This window comes from Varanus komodoensis, unplaced genomic scaffold (genome assembly GCF_004798865.1).
Source record: "Varanus komodoensis strain SLA01 unplaced genomic scaffold, ASM479886v1 scaffold24, whole genome shotgun sequence".
Lineage (NCBI taxonomy): Eukaryota > Metazoa > Chordata > Lepidosauria > Squamata > Varanidae > Varanus > Varanus komodoensis.
The window spans coordinates 17,533,374-17,558,515 of record NW_025335641.1 but is presented as its reverse complement, the minus strand read 5'-3'; the positions used below and the strand labels follow the sequence as shown (position 1 = coordinate 17,558,515).

Genomic DNA, 25,142 nt, shown 5'->3' with positions numbered 1-25,142 from the left:
ATAATTACTGAAGAAATAAATTAGACATAAAAGGTTTTATGTATACATTTGCTGATTTTCTCACAACAAACTTTCCTCCCACTGCTAAAGTTTCAGAGAAACCACATGAATTAAATTCTACTTCATTGAATGTGCTATCTTATTACAAATTATCTAGCACAGGTCCAGCAAATAGAATTTAATTCTATTTATAAAATAGAATAAAAACAAATAGAAACAAGACATATTTTCACTGAAGAAAATTGAAGAAATTGTAATAGTCAGCTTCTATATATTGGCATGTCACACTCATGCCCGCCATGTTACAATTACATTCATGGAAATAGTGAATATTATCAAACTATATGGATTGGATTTCATGATCACCACAGTCCATTGTGGCTTATTTGAGCCACAGAGGTCTACAGTACACAGAGATCCAAATTGCCATTTTGAATGTTCAATATCAAACAATTCTGGTTTAAACTTTCAGGATGGCACTCATAAGGGCCAGAGCTCACTATGGCTTAAATAAGCTCCAATAAGCTGCCACGATCATACAAATTATGCCATGGTCTGCTGCAGAGTTACTTGTGGGCTGCTTAACCTCTGCCACCCAACACCTTGCTGGGGGTTGAACATCTAAAATCACACTATCATGCACTACAATCTACCATAGCTTAAACAGAACATGACATGAGCATGCAGAAGCCATTGTGCGAAACCATTATTTTCTGCCATGCTCAAGCACGACATTTTCAGACTCCAATCCTAGATGATCCACCAGTGTATGGGGATGTACTATTTTCATCTTACAAAATGTTGGAGGTTATGCTATGGGTATGTGACATTTCCGCACACATACAAATAAATTACACTAGCACTATTCAAATGCTACCATCAGTCTTTTATGTTTGGACTATCTGTTACTCTTCTTTAAAACCAATACCTCTAGCATTGATGTAATCACAATCTGAAGAACTTTGGAACCAATCCTAAAATTTCGACAGGCTGTTGGGCTTGCTTCTTTGCTTTTTGATGGAACATGCAAATCTCAGTCTTCTCTTTTAATGCTATTTTACATGACAAAGTTCTTCTTGAACCAAGTTAAAAACCATGGTATATAAACTTGTAGTGTATGTTATGTTCCTATATTAGGCTAATCTAAGAGCAAGTTTACAAGCTAATATAAAGCAGTAGATCAAGAAGTATGAACAGTTATGTTTCCTTTAGGCAGCAATCCTATACTTCCTGGAAATGGTTCCCCAATGAATTCAATGGGACTTACCTCTGGAAAAACACATGTAGGATTGCACTGTTCAGTCTAACATATGTAAAGGAACACATGTACAGGGGCAAGCGTAAACTAATTATGAGCTTTCAGCTTCTGTTTCTCCACCATGTAAGATCTTACTTTCAGTATATTTACTTACGCCATACATTAAAGTGAAAGTGCTGTTCAAGCACATATCTCATCTGCAAATTCTCACCCTGCCTCACTCCAGCCTGCACCAAATCACATTGCTGTAATGTATAATGCCTCTCTGGCCAACAAACACTAGTGAGTATCCAGTGAAGAATCACATCAGCAGCAGGAAATGCTTAAGGATTACACAGGAGCAGGCAAACAATTCAGTGTTGTTACAATGCCCAACCATAAGCCTAAAAAAATCTTAACTTCTGATTGGAGGGCAGCAGACAACAGACTTTATCTTCATTCCGCCATGCTGTGTCTTAAAACAACAATTCTAAAGTAGAGCTGATAACTCTTGGGCAAACATCAGCCCACTGAAAATGCTGTTTGGCTTCCCAAATGCCAAACTAAGCCCTTCCTTTACCTGGCAGACAAATCCAGTTGAGGAAACAATAAGCAAGAACAAGCAGGAGGAAGAAGAAAGTTGATGCTGGATCATCAGCTGCCCATGGCCCTTCAAGTTCTCTTGTTACTTCCAGAAATTTCAAAGCAGTAGAACATTACAGGGTCAAGACCCTGCAATGAACCAATGTGCCTACACTTCCCTTGTTCCCTGTGGGAGATAGTGACTGTGTTGTGTTGGCTACTAAGTTTTAATGTAGCTATGCAGGAAAGTAACCATCATCCTATTGCACCAAAGCCTTTTTTAATGGTCTGAAGGACATAAATCAACCGTTATGTTAAAGCTAAGCAAGGTTGGCTAGAGCTTGGAAGAGACCACCTGGGAATCACATGCAGCCACCTTGATGCCGTATGTGCATGCTCAGAAGAGTGTCTCATGGGCGCACAAGGGAGTGGAAATTCTTGTGAGAACCAGAGAAGAATTAATCCTTGTTCCAGCAGTACAGGATTCTCACTCCACTTCCCCAGATGTTGTGACTGGCATAGAGACAGATGGTGTTTTGCCGCCAGGAGACGAGGCGCAGGAACAAGCCTCTTTGGGGACAGATACAGGACTGAATTATGATACGGAGTGTGACAACAAAACTGGTAAGGAGCAGGCTGCATTTGAGGACGCTCATTCCAAGACTGGGGCAGATGGAGCCTCAATTGGAGGAACGGCGAGAAAGTTCAGGGCACCCTGCCTCTGGGTGTGCGCCCTCAATGGGTTCCTAAGCATGGCATGAAGTTAGTCAGAGCAAGAGGTCAACTTTCTATCTTCTTCTATTCTGTATGTGTTAAGAGCGGTTTGTAGCTGTCTAGAATAAAGGCATTGGTAGTATCTGCTAGAGCAATTGCTCTTGCTGGGAAGGGGCACCTGGCTCACGACACTCGAGTTCCATGTGGGAGAAATTAAATAAATAAATAAGCTATTACACTTCTTACATTAAGTTAAATTAAAAGATTTAAATGAATTAAATAAATTAGAAGTTACTATGCTCAGCTTTAAACTCAAAACTAATATTGTGGTAAAGTTCATGTCAGTAGAGTCTGACCACAGGCATTTATAATTCCAGATGATATCAAATATTTAAAAGGAGCAAAGTGTAATTATATTGACTTCAGAGGACTTTTATTTGTATAAATAATTGACTCTTTACATTTTCGTAATGAGGAGCCAACTAAGAATGCAACAAAAATAATGAATGTCTAGATCAATGTGGCAGAACATTGTGAATGTTGCAGAACTACTACTGCAGAATGGTTACATGTGTCCAAGGCAAAAATTAAATCCTGAGAATCACTGAGCACATTTTTGGACCACAGTTAAATAGCCTATATTGGAAGCACACATGTATAATTAAAATAAAGTACATGCTGTTTATATATATGTAATAAAAATTATATATTGATAGTTATCTTCATCAATGCTACTGCTTGCCCACTTGATCAAATTCTACATTTTAATTCCTGGCACAGTTTTACATAGAGTCTCCTCAACCTAGTGTGCTCCAGATGTCTTAGACTTCCACTCCCAACAACTACAATCAGGAATGTTGGGAGTTGCACTGCAAACCATCTGGACATCACCAAATTAGGAAAGACTGCTTTGATTGACCAAGGTATGCTCTTTTTCCACTTGTTAAGAATTCTCTCCTGTCCTACCCTAAGGCTTCCCCCCCCACTGACCTTTCCTATTCTATTTGACTGTACTCATCTTGTAAATGGTTTTAAAGCACAAAAACATAAATAGTAATATCCATGATCAGTACATACATTCTAAAGGAACTACTTAATAAGCTTGCTTTTGTATAGTCACGGTTTTGAATATAGTGTGTATGTTTGAGAATAAAATTTAAAGATAGCAGAAGTAAAACCCAATGAAGACCTCTCCCAAGCAAAATCCCATTCATTTACCTTGCAATCTGCTATCCCAGCACTAATGGGCTCCACTGCTCCTCTTAACATGTGAATCACTTGTTACAAGAAATAATTCACCTAAACTGCAATCTTCTGCACTGCTTGCACAGATGTCATCATTTTCAGTGTATCACACACATGTGCAACTAAGTGTGCTGCAAATTTCAGGACATCTGTTTTCCTGACAAGGAATGTCAGGTTCCATGTTGCTTTGGTAACACAATTCTCAAATAGGCTCCTGTTAGAAGCAGAATTCAAACTACTGTTCAAATGTTCCTTTTTCCTCCAAATACCTGGAATTCTTTACAGTAAAACTGAAGGATATGCCTGGACCTCAATAAAATCGAAAGAGAAGAGTTAAATAAATGCATTAAATAAAAATATCTTCTCCTCCTGTAAACTACCTCCAGTTAAAACACAGTAGTTATAAGAAGACCACTTTTTTGTTGCAAGTATTAGCTCCTGTTGAGATTGTTTACCTGCCAAGGTGTCACAGTAGCTCTGTTGGATGGGAGAATATTTTCATGAATGCTGCAGTACCCTTGGTGATGCACAATATACCCAACCAATGTGTTATATCAGTAGTGAAACTGAAAGCTTTTTCATGCAAGTGTGCCCAAAACCAAGTACTCGGTTTATCATTGGTGATAGGCACCACCCATGATAATTTAATTTACTCAAAATAGCGTGCATCAATTTTTATTTTAGTTTATTCCAATGGAACTGCAAAAGAAAAAGAATACTGCCAGGAGAGTTTGGTCATATTGTTTTACACAGGTTAAAAATAATAATGTGATAAACCAAACCCATGAAAGCAAATGCCGCAAATGCATTCTAATAATCAAGTCAGCTGGTAAAGACTCTTACTGTTATCATCAGCCATCTGCCTTTCTACAGCTGAATAGGAAAGGTATAAAAGCTGTGGGAAAGCAGATGATGCTGATATTATTATTATTATTGCTATTATTTTTTATTAATCCATCATTTTAAAAAGATCAATTTCATGTTTCTAACCTGGTCTCCAAAGTCCTCCGGGAACTTCCACAAAACCACAGGATCTGTAAATAATTGACAGACAGCATTAATCAGAGGCAAAAGAACAGTCTTACAGCAGCGTATATTAATATTAAAGAGGGTCAAAGTAGCTTCAGGCTCACAGACAGGTACAGAAAAAGTAACTCAAAACTAAAATACTGGATTATTTAAAGATTTTTAAATTTCATATTCATTAAACTCTTTACCTATTTGTTGATACAACTGCATAAAATTATTTGAACTGCATATAATTATTCAATATGGAATTATTCCATACAGAATATTTTTCAGTCCTTTTTAACTGTTGTTCTTTCAATGTCTGTAAAAAAAGTTATTCCAATATTTAATCTGTGAAAGGGAATTAGAAGATACAAAATATTTTTTTTCAAATGTCACAATTTAAGCCTTTCTCACTGTTTTACAAGTATTTTACTGAGATTTTTTTCCCACATTTGGGATTAAGATTACGGATTGAGAATATTAAAGAATACAACATGTTCACCAGCTGCAGCTTGGCACCTGCTATACTATATTTGATTTTTATGCAGAGCAGCAGTATTTTTTAAAATATATATATAGCTGCGTGCAGGTTTAGACTTTCCAGAGTATGGACCTCTAGGCATCCATTTTGCAGAACATCCAAGGGGTGTCTTCATAATGAGGTATTTTCAAGGTCTTTTTTTAAAAACACAGTAAATAAAGTGTTCATTTTCATAACACATTGAACAATTCTGTTTGTTACAATGTATTAGTAGTTAGTCTTTCTTATATATGATTAATCAGAGCCTATTAATGTTCCATAGTCTCATGAACTTCAATTAGTTTGCATATAAATCTTGAAAATATACATTCATTTTTAATCAGAGGTTATTAACTAAATCCTGCATTTCAGAGCAATCCACGCAATTTTATCTGCCCACATACTGCACTTTCAAATTTACTTGACATTTTGTAAATAGTTTTCCCTGTTACATTCCATACAAATATATACACCTCACTAAGTGTGCACATAATATTTTCTGCGGGATACATAAAAGAATGGAGGAAAAGTCATGCTGGATCAGAGCGATGGTTCATTCATGATCGCACTCCGTTTAGACAGCTGCCCACCAAACCCTCCAGTCAGTGGTTGAGTTCATATGCACCATAACTGGAAGGCAAGACTGTTGGCTTCCAAGAATAAGGAAGTTAGGGATTCTTACCCTACAGCTCTCTTTGAAATTACACATATCCATGCATGCAAATGCATACACACTCAAGAGAGGGTTTGCGTTATAACACCTCTTCTTCATCTACACTGGGCTCCCAGTTTCCATATACTTCATAGCCCTCATGCTAGAGTACCACATGGCGGCCAGTAAACAACAGTAATATAGAAAGTGCATTTCCCCAGCAAGGCAAGAATTCTTCAAGAGCTTTCAAGTGTCGCTCTGACACAGACTGAGTATCAAGTGAACACATCTGAAATGTATTTAGGGTAACCAATCTACTCAGATTTGGCATTTAACAGCTCCCTAAGGGAAAACAATGAGGAAGCAGGTGGAATATATACCTAACATTACAACTTCTTGGAATATGATGGTAAAGTAGATAATTGGCTACTATTCCTGTAGATGGATGATTACCCTGAATCTGCTCTTTTCATTTCTTGTTAGATAAAAAGTGAAAGGTTAAAAATATATAATTTATATATATTCATAATATACATAATGAATATTTCCAATAGGATTGGAAAAACTCTTCCCTAAAACCTTGAAAGTTGCTGCCTGTCAGTGTCAACCACACTAGTATCATTATTATTACTGCATTGCATTTATACCTGCTTTTCCTCCTCTTGCAATAAACTCAAGGCAGCTTTCAAGCAGCAACTTGCTACAACTGGTTAAATAGTGGGAAGTTGTGTTCCTTCCCAAGGCCTAATTAAATACCTATATAGTTTTTAAGAGGAACAACCCTCAATGGGATAAACACCCCAGAATATGTCTCCTTCTCATTATAAATTTGCTCAAAGCCTAGACATAACCAGCTTCTCTAGAACGTCAAGAGAGGCAGCCTCAGAACTGATAGGTCCACCATGGCTGATACCCAGACAAGGGACAGATGTCCCATCTGTGGCTAACACAAGGACAGAAAATCTCAACAATGTTGTTTTCCTTAATCACTTTCGCTGTCCTGCTTATGCACTTTTGAGATGAGGTGATAACACCAGACTGCAAAGGTAGCATGCGTTGCCAAGTTGTATAAGATTTGTTACAAACAATTCTTTACTCATGATCATTGCGCAGCTTTGCTTATGTGACTTATAATTATATGTGTATTAATGGCAAAATTAGTTTTGTTTTTAAAGTTGTAAATTAGATCCCATGCATCACTCGTCTGTGTTTTATGTTTCTTACTGAGAGTATTTTTTATTCCAATTACTTTCGTGAACCTTTAAAGTACTGTTTTATTGTAAAAGGAAATTTCTCCATTCTCATGACATACAAGGCAGTTTTCCAATACTGGGCTTCTCCATTAACACTTTGTATGCTAAGCTTGGAGCAGACACATCTGAAAACTTTGGTACAAAGCTCCACTTGTACTAAGCAAATGATCAAGTGAAGGTGTGGATGGTATCATGCAGCTCCCAAGAGGATATGCTTTCCTCTGGACATACTTTCAATTCCTACTGAAAATATTTGCTGCCACAGTATTGGGTGGCAGCCATCTTTACTGAAGTTCAACACAAACTAACGTCAATTATTTAACAATTGCTAAGTGATCACTGGGAGCTATAAGGCAGGGCAGGTAGAAATCACACCAGGAGGAAGAGGAAACACTGAAGAGCACCTTGTTTCTCATCTCTTGGCAATGCTATTTCTGTACCAGCCTATGATCTAATTGACTATATGTTCCATTTTGCCTCTGCATGAGATGTTGGGAGCAGATTTTTAGCATGTTGCTAATATGCAAGCATGTATCCTAGATTTATTCAAGCTTTAGCTTCCTGTACAGATATCTCTAAATTATATGTATATAAAAGAATACATAGGATCACAAAGGAAGAGAAGTGGGATATAAATGAAATGAATAAATGCCCATGCACTGTTTCTCTTCCATTCCTCCTCTCCACCCCAGTAACTCCATATAAAGAATATGGTTCAAGCTACAACTACCTATAAATACCATCACATCCAGTGTAAAATATTACATTTCACTATAGCAGTTGGTTTTCTGCCATGGTGAGCTTTAGACAATATGAAAGACCCACTCTATCTGAGCAAAAGTAGATGGATACAATGCACAGCAGCCAAGTAACAGATACAGTACAAATACTTTATTTCCACATTTTGATCTACAAAATACTGGAAGTTACACAGCAGGCCTTATTAACTATGATTGTTGCAGTGTAGAGGTTAAGAGGGCAGGCTGGAGATCAGAATTTATTCCTCCTCAGGCATGGAGCAAAGAGGCTGACTTTTGGCCAGGTACAGACTCTCAGCCCACCTACCTCACGGGGTTGTTGTTGAGAGGATAAGATTGTGAGAAGGAGAAGAATTATATAAACTGCCTTGTGTTTCTTCCAAGGAAAAAAGGTAGGAAATAAAATAAAAGTGACTGCAACTCAGCCATATATAGTAGTCCTAGCTTTCAAGAAAAAATGGGATAATTATTGAGCTAATTGCCATAATTTATTTGTTTCTACACTGAGATTATGTTTATAGCATATGTACTATAGATTTGTAGCAACTATTCATAGGGGCTCCAGAAGAAGAAACAAAGAATCAAGAAAGTATAATCCTATTCTACAACCATGTATTTTGAGAACTACAAAGAGTTCGCTTTTCCTGAGAAGACTGATCTCTAGATACCCAACTGCTTTGGCAACACTGGGGTCAATTTTATGCTGATTTTATGGGTGAGAGAACAAGAAGAGCTAGCAGAAAACACTGCCTCCATGGTAATTCAGTACACATCTCTTAGTTTCCTATTTTAATTGAATTATAGATCACATATGTCTTCCTGCAACACAAATTTATTAACATTATTAATAATAATTAACATTATTCATTAATCTTTAAAACACTCTTTTCAGTGCATAACTATTCCTAGACAAGCCAACTTTTTAATCTAAAAGGACACATTCAATTTTAATTGTGTTATCATATTCAGTCAGGAAAATAACACCAACCATTTACAGGTATGGCTTATAATATATTATGGATCTAGATTTTATGAAGTTGTTTTCATCAGTGCAAGATCCTCCTTTCCTATATTAGCAAGAAAACCCCTCTCGTTGACCTGCCCTTCCATTATCAGGGTTTTCCAGAGATTACATCCCATGATGTACAAGCAGCTGTGACAAAACAGAAAAATCCAGCCTCGTCTTCATGACAGCACTTTCCCACTCATATAATGAAAAGGTTGAATTAAAGCCCCAGAGGTTATTAATATACTGTCTTTTCTGCTTTTCTATGAAGACACTGGGGCTTCATGTTGACTGAAGTACTACTTGATAATTATCTAAGAAAAATATGCTTAAAATTAAATAAACTGTACTTTTCCTTATTTAAACCTAGGAGTAGAATGATAGCATCATTATCTCTCTCTCTCTCTCTCTCTCTCTCTCTCTCTCTCTCTACCAATAACCAGTACAGGATATCAATATCAAGCTAGGGATAAATATCATGTTTAAAAAATCAGCCACTGATTGCTTTAAAAGGCTGGCTCTAGTAATGATCTAGATAAAGGAGGAATTTACATATCCTACATAAGTATTGCTGTTAATCACTTCAAGATATACTTTAAAGGAAAAAGTATTTCTGCATTAGAAAAAGTATCTTGCAAACATTGAAATGAAGGATTAACTAAGGCTTGTTTCCATTTTGTTATCAGATTTCTGAATTTAACAAGAGGTTGACAACAAAATATTTTAGTAACAAAAAAACCTTATTTTTACTTTATCTAAAATTAGGCTCATGCAATCATGTTTAGCGTGCTTGTGGCAAACTGACTTTGAACCACAGGCTTTATGATTGCAGTAATTTATCAGCTGGAAAAATCACATTGCTTTTGAAACTAGAAACACCTCAGAAGAAAAAAATATGGTTTTGCTGGCTTGTGAGGAGATGTGCCAGTGGGGAAATAAGCAAGGTCTAAATACAGAAAAGAGGATATGCCGGCTGGGTAATCTCAGTTCCCCCACTAATACATAAGGTTCATAGCAACTAATATGCAGAACTGACACCTGGATTTATCTGCAAGAACTTCTCTGTTGCTTTTCTATTTATGCATTTCTGATATAATTGCACCCCTGCTCCACATGCCCACAGTGGATGTTCAGCTGGAAGGCAGTCATCCAAGCTTCCCACAAAACTGGGACGCAATGCACCTCTCCCAAGCCGAGCACTGGCTTTAGAACAGCTGGCATGGCACCGAGCTCATTTTCTACCCACCAAATTTTCCAAAGCAGACAAGTTTCCTTGAGGTGGATGCTCCATGGGGAGACTGCTAAAGAGCTGCCTTTTAACTGACCATCAGCTTTAGAGAGGTTGGCAGAGATCCAGCAAGTAGACTACCTCAAACCTGCATTAGGAGGAGATTCAAGGTTTTCTAAAAGTTCTTAAAGGAACATTATCTTTAGAACTAGGCCCAAAGTTGAGGTCTCTTGGGCAGAGGGAAGTATACACATGTAAACATACATGCTCACATAATACCTATAAACCAAGCTTGCATGATAGATATTAAAATTATAATCAGACAGATAGACAGACAGAAATAGAATGTGCCATCCATGCATATAGCTCAATAAAAACTACAAGAGTACAGTTCTGGCCCAGTAAGATTGAAATCTTAAATTTGATCTAGGGCAGGGGTTGGCAACCTTTAACACTCAAAGAGCCATTTGGACCCGTTTCCCACAGAAAAGAAAACACCGGGAGCCACAAAACTCTTTTGACCTTTAAAATGAAAATAACACTGCATATATCATTTTTTACCTTTATGCTATGTATAAAAAAACTATAGTGTGTTGCATTTATGAAACAGATTGGGGGCTGGGCTGTGCCGCACGTGTCACAGATCGGCGGCTGTGATGTGTATTTTGGGCGACGGAGCTGTAGCAGAGGGATTCAAGAGCCACGTGCGGCTCCAGAGCCACGGGTTGCCAACCCCTGATCTAGGGGAAACAGAACAGCTGGAAGCGCAGGAATGATGGCAAATACAAACAGGAAAGTAATGTGCATTTTCTTCAGATATATATGGTTAGATTTCATTATAAGCTTCTCTGTAGCACAGCATGGAAAATAAACTTGAAGGACATAAGAAAACATGGTGAAAGAGAAGTGTTGCTTTATCACCCAAAGAGAGAAAAGAAACAAATACACATTTGCCCAAAAGTTACTTTTCAATAGCAGCCAAGCTCTAACTTGCAGTCACTGGCTAAAAGTTAACGGAAAAACAGAAATAAGCTCTTCTTTTTTATTTTCATAACAAGATACGAATAAAAAGAGAAGAAAACAAATATAATAAAAAGGAAACCAAGGGATATTACACAAATATTACACCAATATAGCATATAATTTCAACATCTAATAAGTTCACGAAGAAGCGAACATTTCTATCTCTTCAACCCACAGTTAAGTCAATCAGTTAAGAAATGAGCTCTTCTGACATGCCCATTCTGGAAATGAGCATTGCCACTTGTTTCCATACCTATTTTAGGAACTGCTACTCCATTTCATGAGCACAACAAGCAATTTGCAGAAGCAGTGCAGGGAAACACTCCAATATTCTGCCTTAAATGGTATGTATGTGCCACAAATTCCATACATTAACAGGAACAAATTCTTGATCTCTGAGGCTTCAATGCCTGGTTGGCATCTGTACAAGGTCTGAACCATGGCACTTTACAATGTATATTATTTGCTGTGATTGTGAGAAAGAATATTTGGTACTTGATGACTTTAGGATCCAATGGTATTACAACTAAGCCCCATTCATTTCAAAGGATCTAAGTAGGAGCCACAATAGATACAACTCATGTTCTGTAAAGTTCATCCTTATTTTAATACTTTGGCATGTTCATCATTTATTATTTACAAAAATTATTATTTATATTTCAGAAAATCATAATGGTTAGAAACATCTGATTTTCTATTCAGGCACCTTATATTGGTTACAGTAATCCCTATTTAAGGAACCAAATATGCATTAGGCCAACCTTCAGCATAACAAGATGACTATGTATTTTTACCCACTCCAACTCTAGAATAATTTGCTATTTGTATACATCCAGTAAAATAAAAGGGAAGGAAACAATTCTGGCATGCAGGTACTTTTTGAAAAATCAAATAGACTGGATATTAAACAAACATATTAAAAAGAATTGGTTGCCAATGACTATAAAAACTGTGCTATATCTGATTACATTTTTCTTCTTGTCAGTTGCACAAATTGTGAATTTGAATCTGCATTAGAGACCAGATACATTGGTGACAGACACATCCATGTGTGGACTGGGGAGTGGGGGTGTTAGAATCCTAGCTCAGTAGGATAAAAGTTGAAGATGTGTTAGCATGAGTGGAAGGCAGGGGAGGTAAGTAAGAGGAAGAAGGCAAGTAGTATTTTCCAAGCATCGGTAATCAAAAGAAAGAACAAGGGCAAAACCGAGAATAGAAACTTAATAAAAAGGGTTGGTAGTGGGGAAAACTTTAAAGAACTCTTGCTACCTTTTCTGGCATTTAAAATGTGTCAGATTAAAGAAAATATGCAAATGACAGTGGCACTTTAGGAAATACTTGAAAGCACACTTTTATGCAAATCGCAGACTCGGTGCATTTTTTCTCATGAAAAGAATTTTGCTCCTGTCACAAATCTTCTCTTTTGCTGGAGCAGTTGCATGAAAAAGTTACTTGGTAAACTCTGGCAATCCCTTAGAATTCTTTGGCCAAAGGGGTGAGCATGGATAATGTGTCTCTCTGTGTGTGTATCAACTTACTCCCATTTTGAGAGCCACATTAACTTATTCTGATGACATCCATCACAAGTGGAGAACACAGAAAAGGTTTCCCTGAAAAACTCTGCCTAGTTGTGGAGATTGCTAAAGGAAAACTTTTTTTTTCAGACTGGCAGGAGAGTTTAAAGCAATATTGAAAATAATACTTCTACCACATCCCTTGTGTCCTCGGCTTACCAGGAAATCGCCTGTTTATTTTTTTAAGGAAAATACTTTAGCTCAATGTAAATATTATTCCTATATAAATGGGATGCAATACTGTGGCCAATTGGTTGACTAGAACCTGGAGATGACAATTTCCTATCTGCAATCTGCCCAGGATGCATGGATACAAAATGAAAGGGGAGATCATGAGGTGCTGGCAGGTGTGTGTAGCGATGCCTAGTCAATTTCTCTGTCTGTTTCAACTGTCAAAGGGAAGACAAGTTAGACTACACATAGGCTCGTTTGCACAGTTCCCAGGAACCAATTGCCAAACTGTCAGTAGAAAAGCACCAGTAAGGGGGAAAAGAGCAGCAAACGAAAGTTAATCAAAGGGAAGGGGCAGTATCTTCCCACTTGACAATGTGATCCTACCAATTGTAAATGTTAAACTAACACTTTTTAGTGTCCTCAACGTTTTGAACATTTCACCAATTCCATAGTTACTCCACTAAGGTGAAAAACGAACTGTCTCCCATTGTTTGTGGCTCCTTTTCAGAACAGTTACTGAAGTTTCCTGATTTTTTTTTAAACTACTGAAATTTATGCAAGTGTAATGGCTGGGAAGTCAATGAAAGGCAAAGTTGCACAAATGTAATGACTGGAAAGTAAGTGGAGGGGAAACTTACCCATCTGCATTAATTGTTCCACTATCTCAGGTAAATCAATTTCCCTGACATTTTCTTCCCAGTCATTATATGTACGTATGTTTCTGTGAGTTGGTTGTTGATTTTAGAATTATCAGGGAACTGTACTAACCTCAGCAATAAGTTCTCCAAAAAGATAATTTAATATGTCCCCTTTGCACAGTAGCTAGAGACTCTTGGAAGGGTTGAAAATATGAAGAATACTGAGAATTCAACACTTAAAATCAAGGGGGTTCCATTGCTAAGTGGGAGATACTGTTTTTCCCACCCTTTTGGTATACATTCTTTTGTTGTTTCCTCCTTTTTATTTTTGCTTTCCCATTGAGTTTGGCAATTAGACCCTGGCAACTGTACACAAATTAGCTTCTACGGAATATTACTTTGTCTTTAACAGATGAAGCCAACAAAGAAATTGACTGGACAAGATTGTACATACCACAAAGTTGCATTTGCACACTTGTGAAAGACTAACAAATATAATCACCAGTATCATTACCAAAACTTTATGAGCACACCTATGCAAGTCTCAGGGGCTGGATTTTTTTAAAAATATGTAAATTGCTCTGTTTTGAGGCTCTGAGGAATACAAAAAACAAAACAGCAGCAACAAAAGTGGAAAAAATCAGAGCAGGGAGAGGGAAACAAGACAATTTTCCACCACACAAGACACTGGGATAACCAGCTGGAGGACTGAAGAGAACAAGCCACAATGAGCCCAATTGCCTTTCAGGTACAGCAGAGGTTGTTCAGTGAACATATCAACTCTCCATGGTTTATTTACAGGTGAGTTCACTGACATGCAAACATTCCCATTCTCTTTGTACATAGTGAAGGCCTGGGACTGAACAATCACATTGTATGCTCCCCTTCTTCCCGTCCACCCATATCCAGTGATAATATTTGTAGCTCTACTGATATCCTGCCATGGATCTCCACTTAATCAAAACATGAGAGCAGGATTGATGCTGTTTAGCAAATTCAAGTTAGAAAAAAGCCCTGTTTAATATATAACATGTCTGACGATGCAGGCAGTATTAACTTAAGCAAGCTCAAAGTCAATGGGTCAGACAGACATGAAATCCTGCAGCCAAGCCCCAGTTTAACATGTGATGCTGATATAGACCATCCGCATTTGAGAAAGCTTTCCTGGGCACCTTTCTGAGTTCATTATATTCCCATGAAATCTTTAGATCAAATCTCTTGCTGGATCAATGGGCATGGCTAAGAATTTAAGAAGCTGCTGCAGATACCACCACAAAATGGCTCCCATAGAGGCTGTGGCTAGCCACATAATGGCTATTAGGTGGGCACCACTATCCAAAAGTAAGCTAAAGAGGTGCAAGAACAAGCAGCGAGGCTTAAGGCTAGAAGTAACAAGGAAAGTGTGGAAAGGAAGACCAAGGCTAGACACTGGAAGGAGTGGGAAAACATGAAGGCAAAGAGGCTAGAGGCAAGCAGAACAAGAAGACTAGAGGCAAGCCGTAAGTGAACAAGATGGAGGGGTTGAAATAACAAACAGGGAGAGAAAAAACATTCTCCTAACATTCTCCAAGGATCAAAAAATAACCTATTTTGAAGGGGGAAAGAATAACTTCATGGCTAACCCTGGAAGTGTTCACAGACATGACACTGGGGATCCCTAATGTCTTTTGTCACCTCTGAATTGGTTTAATAAAGCTATTGGTCTTTGTGGTCATTGGAATTTCCAAGCTTGTGTTCTTTTTTCCCTTCCCTTCCATCTCACTAACAGGATGATCCAACTCTGAGCTGTCATTTACCATCTTGGAAGGTCAATCCCCTTTGCCCAATATTGTGTCATACCGTTTAAAGACAGAGTGGAAAGTCATTTGCAGCTTGCTGGGAACATAAAGAAAAGTCTGTTTTGCTGCAATGCCATTAGTTATGCTACAAAATGAAAACCTTAATCAGGTGAAGGTTCACTGCACAGAAAGTGCAAAGATGAAATTAAACATGCCAAGCTTTTAGCTTGGCTCACTACAGAATAAAGGATTTCAAGAAAAGAATCCCCAGCTTATCTACTGAGTTAACAAGTGGACTCATTGGAATCTTTTATGCATTTATGAATATCTGCAAAATTAAGAGAAGAATAGATAATGTTCAAGAGTTGATATATTAGTAATGGGGGGAAATGAACTTTAAAACCCCCAATACAATGTACACATGTGCTCAGAAAATCTATTATTACGTATCACTGTAACGTTACTACAATAGCATAGGTTTGTGAGGGTGATAATCATGTGCATTGCGTAAAAAATGTAAGTGTAATGGATGAATGTGATAATGCAGTCATAAAATAATTTACACTTAGCAGCTGAGCTATTTCCACAGAATTTTGGACACATCATGAGAAGGCAAGACAGACTCACTGGAGAAAACGATCATGTTATGGAAAGTCTAAGGCAGAAGGCAAAATGGGAGGATGATATAGAAGATGTATTGAACCCAGCAAGGAAGCCACAGCCTTGAACTTGGAAGAGCTGAATGGAGCTGTCCTAGACAGGGCATCTTGAAAAGCTTTCATTCATAAAGTCGCTGTAAGTCAGAGACAGCTTGATGGCACATAGCAACACATTTCTACAGTTCGAGTCCAGAATGCTACCAAACCTAAACTCTAACCCACCCAAGATCTTGAACAAGACCAATGCTGCAAGAGACAATGGACACAATTGAGCCCGAGGTTCGTTACCCTGACATCCACTAAAAATAAGGGTTGGGCACAGCAATTCTGCACTCATATTATCCTGGGACTGGAGCTATACCACTTCCATGCTGGTGGAACAAATTAAATATCCAACATGTTCCAGTCCGGAAAGGAAGGAGGAAAACACACAAACAGAAAGTTTCAAGGGCCTCTAATGACAGCATCTTGGAAGTACCGTCACAACTTGCAATCACAGGCTGTGCCACAGCAAGCCACTTCACGTGGCCCCACCACTGCCCGTGCTATGAACCCAGTCCCTCCAGCTCACTGTGCTTTGCAGGGGGAAGTGTTGTTTGCTGGGTTCATTCGGTGGAGTAGAGCGAGGTGTCCTCCCATCCACCCACCCACCTGCCAAGACATACAGCACTGGGGATAGGGAGGTGGGCGGCAGGCTTGAGGTTGGAAGGAAAATTCCACCAGGTAAACCTAAAGGATTCCACCATCACCACCCCTCTGAATTTCACCAGGGTTGCAGGTACCTGGGCTTGATATCACTTTGGACTGCACTAAAGATATGGATCAAGACAGAACCATCCAGTTTACTCCAGAACACCTGAATCCAACCAAAACAAAACTTGTGGCAGGGCTGCTATTTTTAAAAACCTGGTTTTTTTCCTCCATTCATTTAAGGAATTATAAAATGGAATAATTGTGATTTATACTTATGTGTGCTTTTTCAAAAGTTATCATACATGAAAGTACATTTCACTGATATTCATAGCACTTAGTTCAAAGTAAATACGCTTGAGATTCCAGAAGGTGGCTTAACCAAATTTATTTATTTATTTATTAAACATTTCTATGCCGCCCCTTGCCGAAGCCTTGGGGCGGCTCACAACATACAATAAAATATGCCCGATATTCATTTATAGGACTACATGCGCAAGACTCAGTGACTATTCAGTTCACAGTGGTTCAAGGACCCAATTGCCAGAATCAGTGCTGGGGAAGCATCTGCACTAACATTCTACTTCGTACTGTTCTCTCGTGACAATTTAAAAAGCAGTTTAAAGGGTTATTTAGGGCCAAGACAGCAAAATGACACGGGTGAGAAGGGAAAGTCTGGCGGCGACCCTTTAAGTAGCATCATGTGACTCGTTTCAAAGAGTGCATCACATCACAAAACAGGTCTGTGCTGCCTGGTAAAGGCAGGGTGTCTGAAAGGATGCAGAATTTTTGCAGCGTAAAACTACATCTGATTTTCACAGGAATACTGACCAAGAATATGGAGATCCTACTGACCTACCCTTGTCCAAACTATACAGCCATTTCTGTCTTGTTGCAAAGTCTTGTCTGTAATCTGAACTCAAGCACTTAAAAATCCAGAGAAGGATCATCTTCAGGGATGTGGAACCTGTGTTCTCCAGTTGTTGCTGAATTCTACTTACCATCGGCTCCAGCCAGTATGACTCATTACCATGAATGATGGGAGATGGAGTCCATGAACATCTGAAGGACTACAGGTTTCCCACATTTGACTTAAGATATCATGCCAATAAATACCTGTATTCTCATGGTTTCCCATTTCACTTATACGGAATAAGCAACATTTCATGCAAAAACAGACATGTTTTAATGTTACAAGTCTTTTATTTTTCTTTTCAGCATCAGCGTTTTGTATCTATATTTATGGAAAGGAGATCCCTCTTGCTGGAACTATTCCACCTTTGGGGGTTTGAATCCCCTCACAGTCCTCACAACCACTATTTTATGAGTACAATGTATTATTATTATTATTATAACATTTCTATGCCGCCCCTTGCCGAAACCTCGGGGAGGCTTACAACACGATAAAATACAATGAAATACAATAGCACATAATAAATTACCATTAATTACAAAATACAAAAAATACATTGATTTACAAATATAAGATTAAAATTATCAGTATAAATTAAGTAAATAAAAATATAGGAGGAGAAAGAGAAGGAAGAAGAAGAACGTACAAAGAAAGGGAAGGAGGAGAGCCTACACAACCGTCTTCCCCAACCAGGTTGTAGATGCTTTGGACTGCATCTCCAAGCAGCCCCATCCAGCACCGTTAATTATTGTGGATGATGGGAGTTGTAGTCTGAAACATCTGCCAGTTTGGGCAATACTATGGCACAATACTGCACCCACATAGTTCCCAGACAGAATGGCTGCAGAGAACACACAAAACCATACTGGCCCACAGAAGGACTGCAGCTGAAAGGAGAGGTCAGCTCAGCATCCACAGACACACTGACAGCAGCCCTTGGTTGGACAGCAGGAAATGGGAGTTTGAGCCCTACCAGTGGTATGCACAAATATGGACTATGTCATCTCCGACAGTTGTTCAGGACTGTACTCTTTTGCTCGCATAACTATGGGCTGGACAGTATCTAGGAAACATCACGTGCATTTAAACATGCAATCGTGTCTACTAAATTAATGTTTCAAAATGCTTTGAAACTGCAATAGAATGCAACTATCAGAAAACTGTATCACATCTTTTAATTTTAGTAGTACTGTTAACATAATAAATATCCAGAATAGAATGAATAAGATGAATGTTTTCCTTTTTAAAACCTGAAAATGCTTTTTTAGAAAAATCTTTCCCAAAGATGATTTCTTTTTTGCGCTGAGGAAATATAAGCCCTCTGTTATTAACAAAGGTAATGCAGGGACACATGGGGAAACATAGCTGACACTAAGAAGCCAAACCTGATATGATAGATCAATTCCCATTCTGGGGAGTATCCAGGATAACATAATTCAAACCACTCTGATTGTGACATTGCCAACTGTATCAGATTATATTTTGCAGACCTGTGATTCCATTAGGAATTCAACTTGAGAACCTAACCTTTCTTACTTGCACAAAGAGGTCTTTAAAACCTCTTCCAGCTTAAAAAGAAAATCACAATCAAATTTAAACCATGTTCACTAATTTCTACTTGAAATGTAAAGACTATATTTCATAGTCTAAGTTTGCTAGTCAACCCTTAAACTTTTATCTTTGTCTGTCTATGCACGTTCAATATTGTTTAACTGTTCAAATATATCAAACCGGGCTACAGATTAAAGGCACTTTATTAATCAATAACCATAAACCTTTTTTTTCTTTTTTTCCCCATTTTACACCAGGTCTATTTCAATGGCCTAAGAGGGGAAAATACACTCATCAGTCACCTGATGGAGTAATTCAAAACTTAACGAAACAGGGCTAATGGGTGAGAATTGAATTGAAAACACCTTAACAAAGAAAGCAATTTCTTTTCTTCACACTCCTCTGAAGCTGTGGGTGTTCACTGAAATCGAACCATCAACAGTGAGGGACCATCTGTCCCAAGGGCCTTCCACGTGAGCAGGGGAGGGGGGGGAATTCAAATGCTGCTCCACATACATTCAAGCATTGATCTATGACAGCGAACATGTAGATGAAAATCTATGTTTTGACGTACTTCAGATACCAGTCTTTAAAGTCAACACTAAACTTCTGAGAAGAACAAAGCAAAGAAAACATGTTAATGGGGTTGCTCTCAGAAAATCAGTGTTACTTGAACAGCTAAGAAACTTTTTAATGGAATCATGCCACTCGGCTAAGTCATAGACCCTCTCCCTCGTGCTCACCCATCATTTTCATCCATTGTTCCATCCATGGCTATATCTGTGCAACATCGTGTATAGATTCAGCACTGATGTATACAGTGATAGTGTGATGCAGAGGTTAAGAGTGCTGGAGTAGGACTTAAGGGATCTGGGTGCTGGTTCCCACTCACTGAGTAATTGGGCCAGTCACAGACTCTCAGCCCAACCAACCTCACACATTCAAGTGGATGAAAGGTGGGGTGTAAATGAAATGTAGTAACCACAATATTGTTGTTGAGTGAGCTGAAACCAAGATGCATGGTTGGAAAACTTATGCAACATCGTCCAAAGTCCCAAAGCAGGGAAAAAAACTGATTTAAGAGAGCCACAAAATGCAAGGATCCACACAAATGAAGGATTACTATCCTGGAGGATATCTACAAAAAAGAAGTAAATTTAAGTCTGCCTTGGAATCTCACAGCCCCTTAGATGAACCCTCAGAAACAAGTGCACAGTTCAGTCTAGATCCTCTCAAGTCAAAGGCAAACAAGCACATGGATGTTAAGTAATTAAGCTGGATGACTCTCCAGGCCAGCTATTTCTGACAAATAGAAACTCTGCTTTGGAAAGTGATTACCCTAGTGGGTGTCATGATGTGACTAGGCATCTCACATGAAGCACAGAAAAGATTTACTCTGTCAGGGAAAAAAATCCAAGCTAAATCTCTATGGCTTCAAAGCAGACCCAACTAAAATGGTTCCCTTCAGAATGGCTTTAATCTAAAACGTACAAAGGAAAGCTGGTAAGTAATTACTGAACACCTATTTTTTGTTTTTTATTTAGTACCAAGAGGTACGAAAAAATATCACCCATGCTTGTTTGGGAGAGAAATTGTTCCACCTCACACTTGCCTCAGTGATGTACAGGAATCCTCAACTGCAGCCATCGTATTACCATAAATGCCATATGTCTCTTCTTAGCCACTGTTTGCACAGCCTTGCCCCAGCTTACCCCAGTTTCCCTCTTCAAAACTCAGCATGGCACATAAAATCCCCCCTCCCATGCATAAGCTTTGGGGTAGAACTCTCTGTCCCAGTGAGCAGCAGAGAACTTTAAGGGGTGACATCCAGCTGCTGCTTTTGCCTACTTCAGAGCACAAAATAACTATCTACTTTCCCCAAGTCCTTTAACATATATGGAGCACTTAATGGAAAAGAAGCAGGAATGGAATGCACAAATCATGGCTGACCACATCCCAAATTTGTGTAGCTCTGACTTGGGAAGGAGCGGGGTAGGGTATACCACAAATAATTACAGATTTTCAAAGCCAATGATTACATATACAATTGTGCTAGTTGTTACATTTATAGACATCTACATAATTCACCAAAGGTCATTAATTTTAACTTACAGTTTGGTAGCATAACAAGCTGATTTGGACATAACACTAATAAAGATTTGGTCATGTGTTGCAAAGATCATTCTAGGCGTGCCTCAGGCTTCTAAGGTCCTTATTTCTTTAGTATGGCCATGAGGATATTCAGATGCTTACACTTGCATTTAATTCAACTATGGTTTGGCACAGCATTCAAATCAGACAAGCTATGGTTAATCTAAACTTTGGTTAGCAGAAAGAAGTCAAGTTCAAGCTGCAGTTTGTAAAGCTGGCTTGTTTCTGCTCATCATAATTAGGAGGAACCACAGTTTAGGATTCAGGTGACACACTAAATTACGGTTAATCTAAAATAGAAACAGAAGTGTCTATCTCCTCCTAAGGGCTGTACCAAAAGAAAAGAACAGAGAGGAGGGGGAGAAAAGTATATAAGTCATGACTCATTGAAGCTTGACCTAGTAATACTAAGCCATGATTTCACATTACATGCAAACCAGCTCAATGTAACTTTACACCATCTTTAATTATTCCTTTATACATGATATGTAAATGATTTGAGTGACTATCCAGTAAAAAGTCTCAAGAGCCCCCAAACTTTCTAGAGCAGTGGTTCTTTCACAACCTATGGTCTGGGAACCCCTGGGGGGGCTGCAATGTCATCACACGGGGTTTGCGAAGGCTTGAAGAAATTTTATGGGCGTTTTGCAGTTAAATCTGAATGAACGAATGAGTGAGTGAATAAATGAAAGCAAGAGCGAATGGAAAATAGAACAACATCTTAATTTTCCATGATTGCTTTGTAAAACTTGGCTTTGTTAACCTATTGCCCTAATTAAAAACAATCGGAGGTATAAATCGGCTATAAGAGTAGCTGTCTGATCACAAATAGCTGCATTTGGTATTTCTGCACACTCTGAGAACATGCAGTGAATGACTCCGAGTAGCCTGGACCCGTAAACAAAAATATACGGTGAACGAACACAGACAAACAAGGGAGGAGGTGAGAAGAATTGTGAAAACTTTTCATCAAATTCTAATGCAAAAATTGACATCAAATTCATAATTAGCAAATCAAAACACCGTAAAATGGGTCATTTGAACTAAAAGAGTGTTGACAGTATTATTTGAAATCTGTATGGAATCATTGCAATAAAGATATTATAATAGGAGTGTGTGCATTAACAGATTGACTTATTTCCCCTTCTCCTCAAATTTGAAGCCCCATCATGAAAAACTTGAAATAAATATTTGATATGGTCTGGTCCTTTAAATCATGAGTTAAGTCTTGGTGGTCCATGGCCACAAAAGGTATTTAAAGGGGGTCTGTTGTGAAGGAAAGGCTGAGAACCACTGTCCTGAATATATACAAATAGAGGCTAGCAACTGGATTAAAACCCACATAAGGAGCTGATGAAAGCCTATTTCCCACAACTTCATTTCTCCAGAAACTCCTCCAAAAGTCTCCTCTGAAGGACAGAGGAAACTGTTGAATGGCGTGAGGTGTGGGACTCAAAAGACATTGAAATGCAGATCAAGGCAACCAGTACAAGCATAGTGCTACCTGTAGAGGTTTGGTGCGTTCTGCTCTTTGCAACCCATTCCACAGACTCCTCTAAGCTTTGGAACCTTTATAGGAAGCAGAATGGCTGCTGGGAAGGAGCCCCTAATCTAATTCAATCTCTAGGATTTAAAAGAATTCAAGGACTCTCCTGCTTTAAAGGAACAAATGGAACCAAATAAAACCTCTTTGCCTGAACATTTGGAAGGACTTCAGGCAGTAAGAATAGTGACAGCTGAGCATAGATTAACTAAGGTCATGTATTTATGGTATGTACTATGTTTCCCTGAAAATAAGACACTGTCTTGTTTTCGTTTTTTGTTTTTTTGTTTTTTTGTTTTTGCTCAAAAAAAAACACATTAGGTCTTATTTTCGGGTTGGTCTTATTTTTTTTAATGTACAAAATGTACACTTAATGTACACCCTTCTGCTGCCTGCACCCTTCTGCTTGCACTTTTCTGCTCTGCACCCTTCTGCCCTGCACACTTCTGCTTGTACGCTTCTGCTCTGCACCCTTCTGCCCTGCACTCCAGCTGCTCCCAAAAGCTGTATGCACCGATCCTCTCCAGCGCCTGCTACCGGTACTGTCACAGGCAGCGGAGGAGGCAGAGCGACATGAGCCGATGCCTCCGCTATAGTGCCGGCTCCTGTGACAGGTGGAGTTCATTGGATATCGCTCCGCCCTTCACAGGAGCCAGGACTACAGAGGTAGCATCGGCTTAAGCCGCTCTGCATCCTCCCGCTGGCACTCTGCACCCCGCTGGCACTCTGCAAGTAAGCCAAAAAAGTAAGACCTATTACCAATAATTTTTGGTAAAAAGTCTTACTTTCAGGGTAGGGCTTATATTATAGGACCTACCTTGAAATAAGACTAGGTCTTATTTTCGGGGTAGGTTCTATTTTCAGGGAAACACGGTATCTGCTATCACCTCTCATAGAGTTTGCCGTTTTTTATATTTCCAACAGAGATGGCAGAAATATATATATATACATCATGATAAACAACACCTAACAAACCACTTAACTAAAACATATCATCCATCTCCAGCCTTGAGATACTTACTTAAATTATATACTTCTAACCATATGTTCTTCTATTCATGTAAATACTGGATTTATTTGCAAATAACTATGATTATAATCCTCCTTCATGGATCACTGCCTTGTCGTGGCGAAGGGGCTTGCATAGCTCAATGAAGCTCTGAGCTATGCTGTGCAGGGCCACCCAAGACGGGCAGGTCATAGCAGAGAGCTCTGACAAAATGTGATCCACTGGAGGAGGAAATGGCAACCCACTCCAGTATCTTTGCCATGAAAACCCCATGGACAGTACCAAAAGACAAAACGATATGACGCCAGAAGATGAGCCCCTCAGGTCGGAAGGTGTCCAATATGCTACTGGGGAAGAGCAGAGGGCTAGCACTCGTAGTGCCAGAAAGAATGAAGTGACTGGGTCAAAGCCGAAAGGACACTCAGTTGCCGATGTCTCTGGTGGTGAAAGGAGAGTCCGATGCTGCAAAACTCTATGCTCCATAGGAACCTGGAATGTAAGATCCATGAATCAAGGCAACCTGGATGTGGTCAAACAAGAGATGACAAGACTGAACATCGACATCTTAGGAATCAGTGAACTAAAATGGACAGGAATGGGTGAATTTAATTCAGATGACCATGAGGTATACTACTGTGGGCAAGAATCCCTCAGAAGAAATGGAGTACCCTTCATAGTCAATAAAAGAGTAGGAAAAGCAGTACTGGGATACAATCTCCAAAATGACAGAATGATCTCAGTTCGAATCCAAGGAAAACCATTCAACATTTATTTATTTATTTATTTATTAAAACATTTCTATGCCGCCCCTTGCCAAGGCCTCGGGGTGGCTTACACCATTGAATACAAAATACATTAAAACAATGACAATTAAAATATATACAGTAAAATAAAATAAGCCGCCCTGGCCGAATAAAATTCAATAATATTAACATTTAAAATGCTGCATAAATAAAAAGGTCTTCGCCTGGCGCCGAAAAACAAATAACGATGGCGCCAGGCGGACCTCTCTGGGGAGCGCATTCCATAACTTAGGTGCCACCGCTGAGAAAGCCCTCCTCCGAGTAGCCACCCTCCTAATTTCCTTCACTGAGGGCTCCCGGAGGAGGGCCTCTCCTGCTGATCTCAAGGGGCGGCTGGGCATATATGGACGTAAGCGCTCCTTCGCAGTAGTCCAAGTCTATGCCCCAACCACTGGTGCTGAAGAGGCTGAAGTTGACCAGTTCTAGAAGG

The 25,142-nt window shown here is 38.9% G+C and overlaps 1 protein-coding gene across 3 annotated transcripts in view; it reads right to left on the bottom strand.

Moving 5' to 3' along the window:
- The window catches only part of DENND1B (DENN domain containing 1B), a 210,270-nt gene that overhangs the window by 153,010 nt on the left and 32,118 nt on the right, over positions 1-25,142 (bottom strand). For all 3 annotated transcript variants that reach the window (XM_044432291.1, XM_044432292.1, XM_044432293.1), the window contains exon 3: positions 4,769-4,812. In XM_044432291.1, the coding sequence (XP_044288226.1) occupies positions 4,769-4,812 (44 nt within the window). The remainder of the gene's footprint in view (positions 1-4,768; positions 4,813-25,142) is intronic.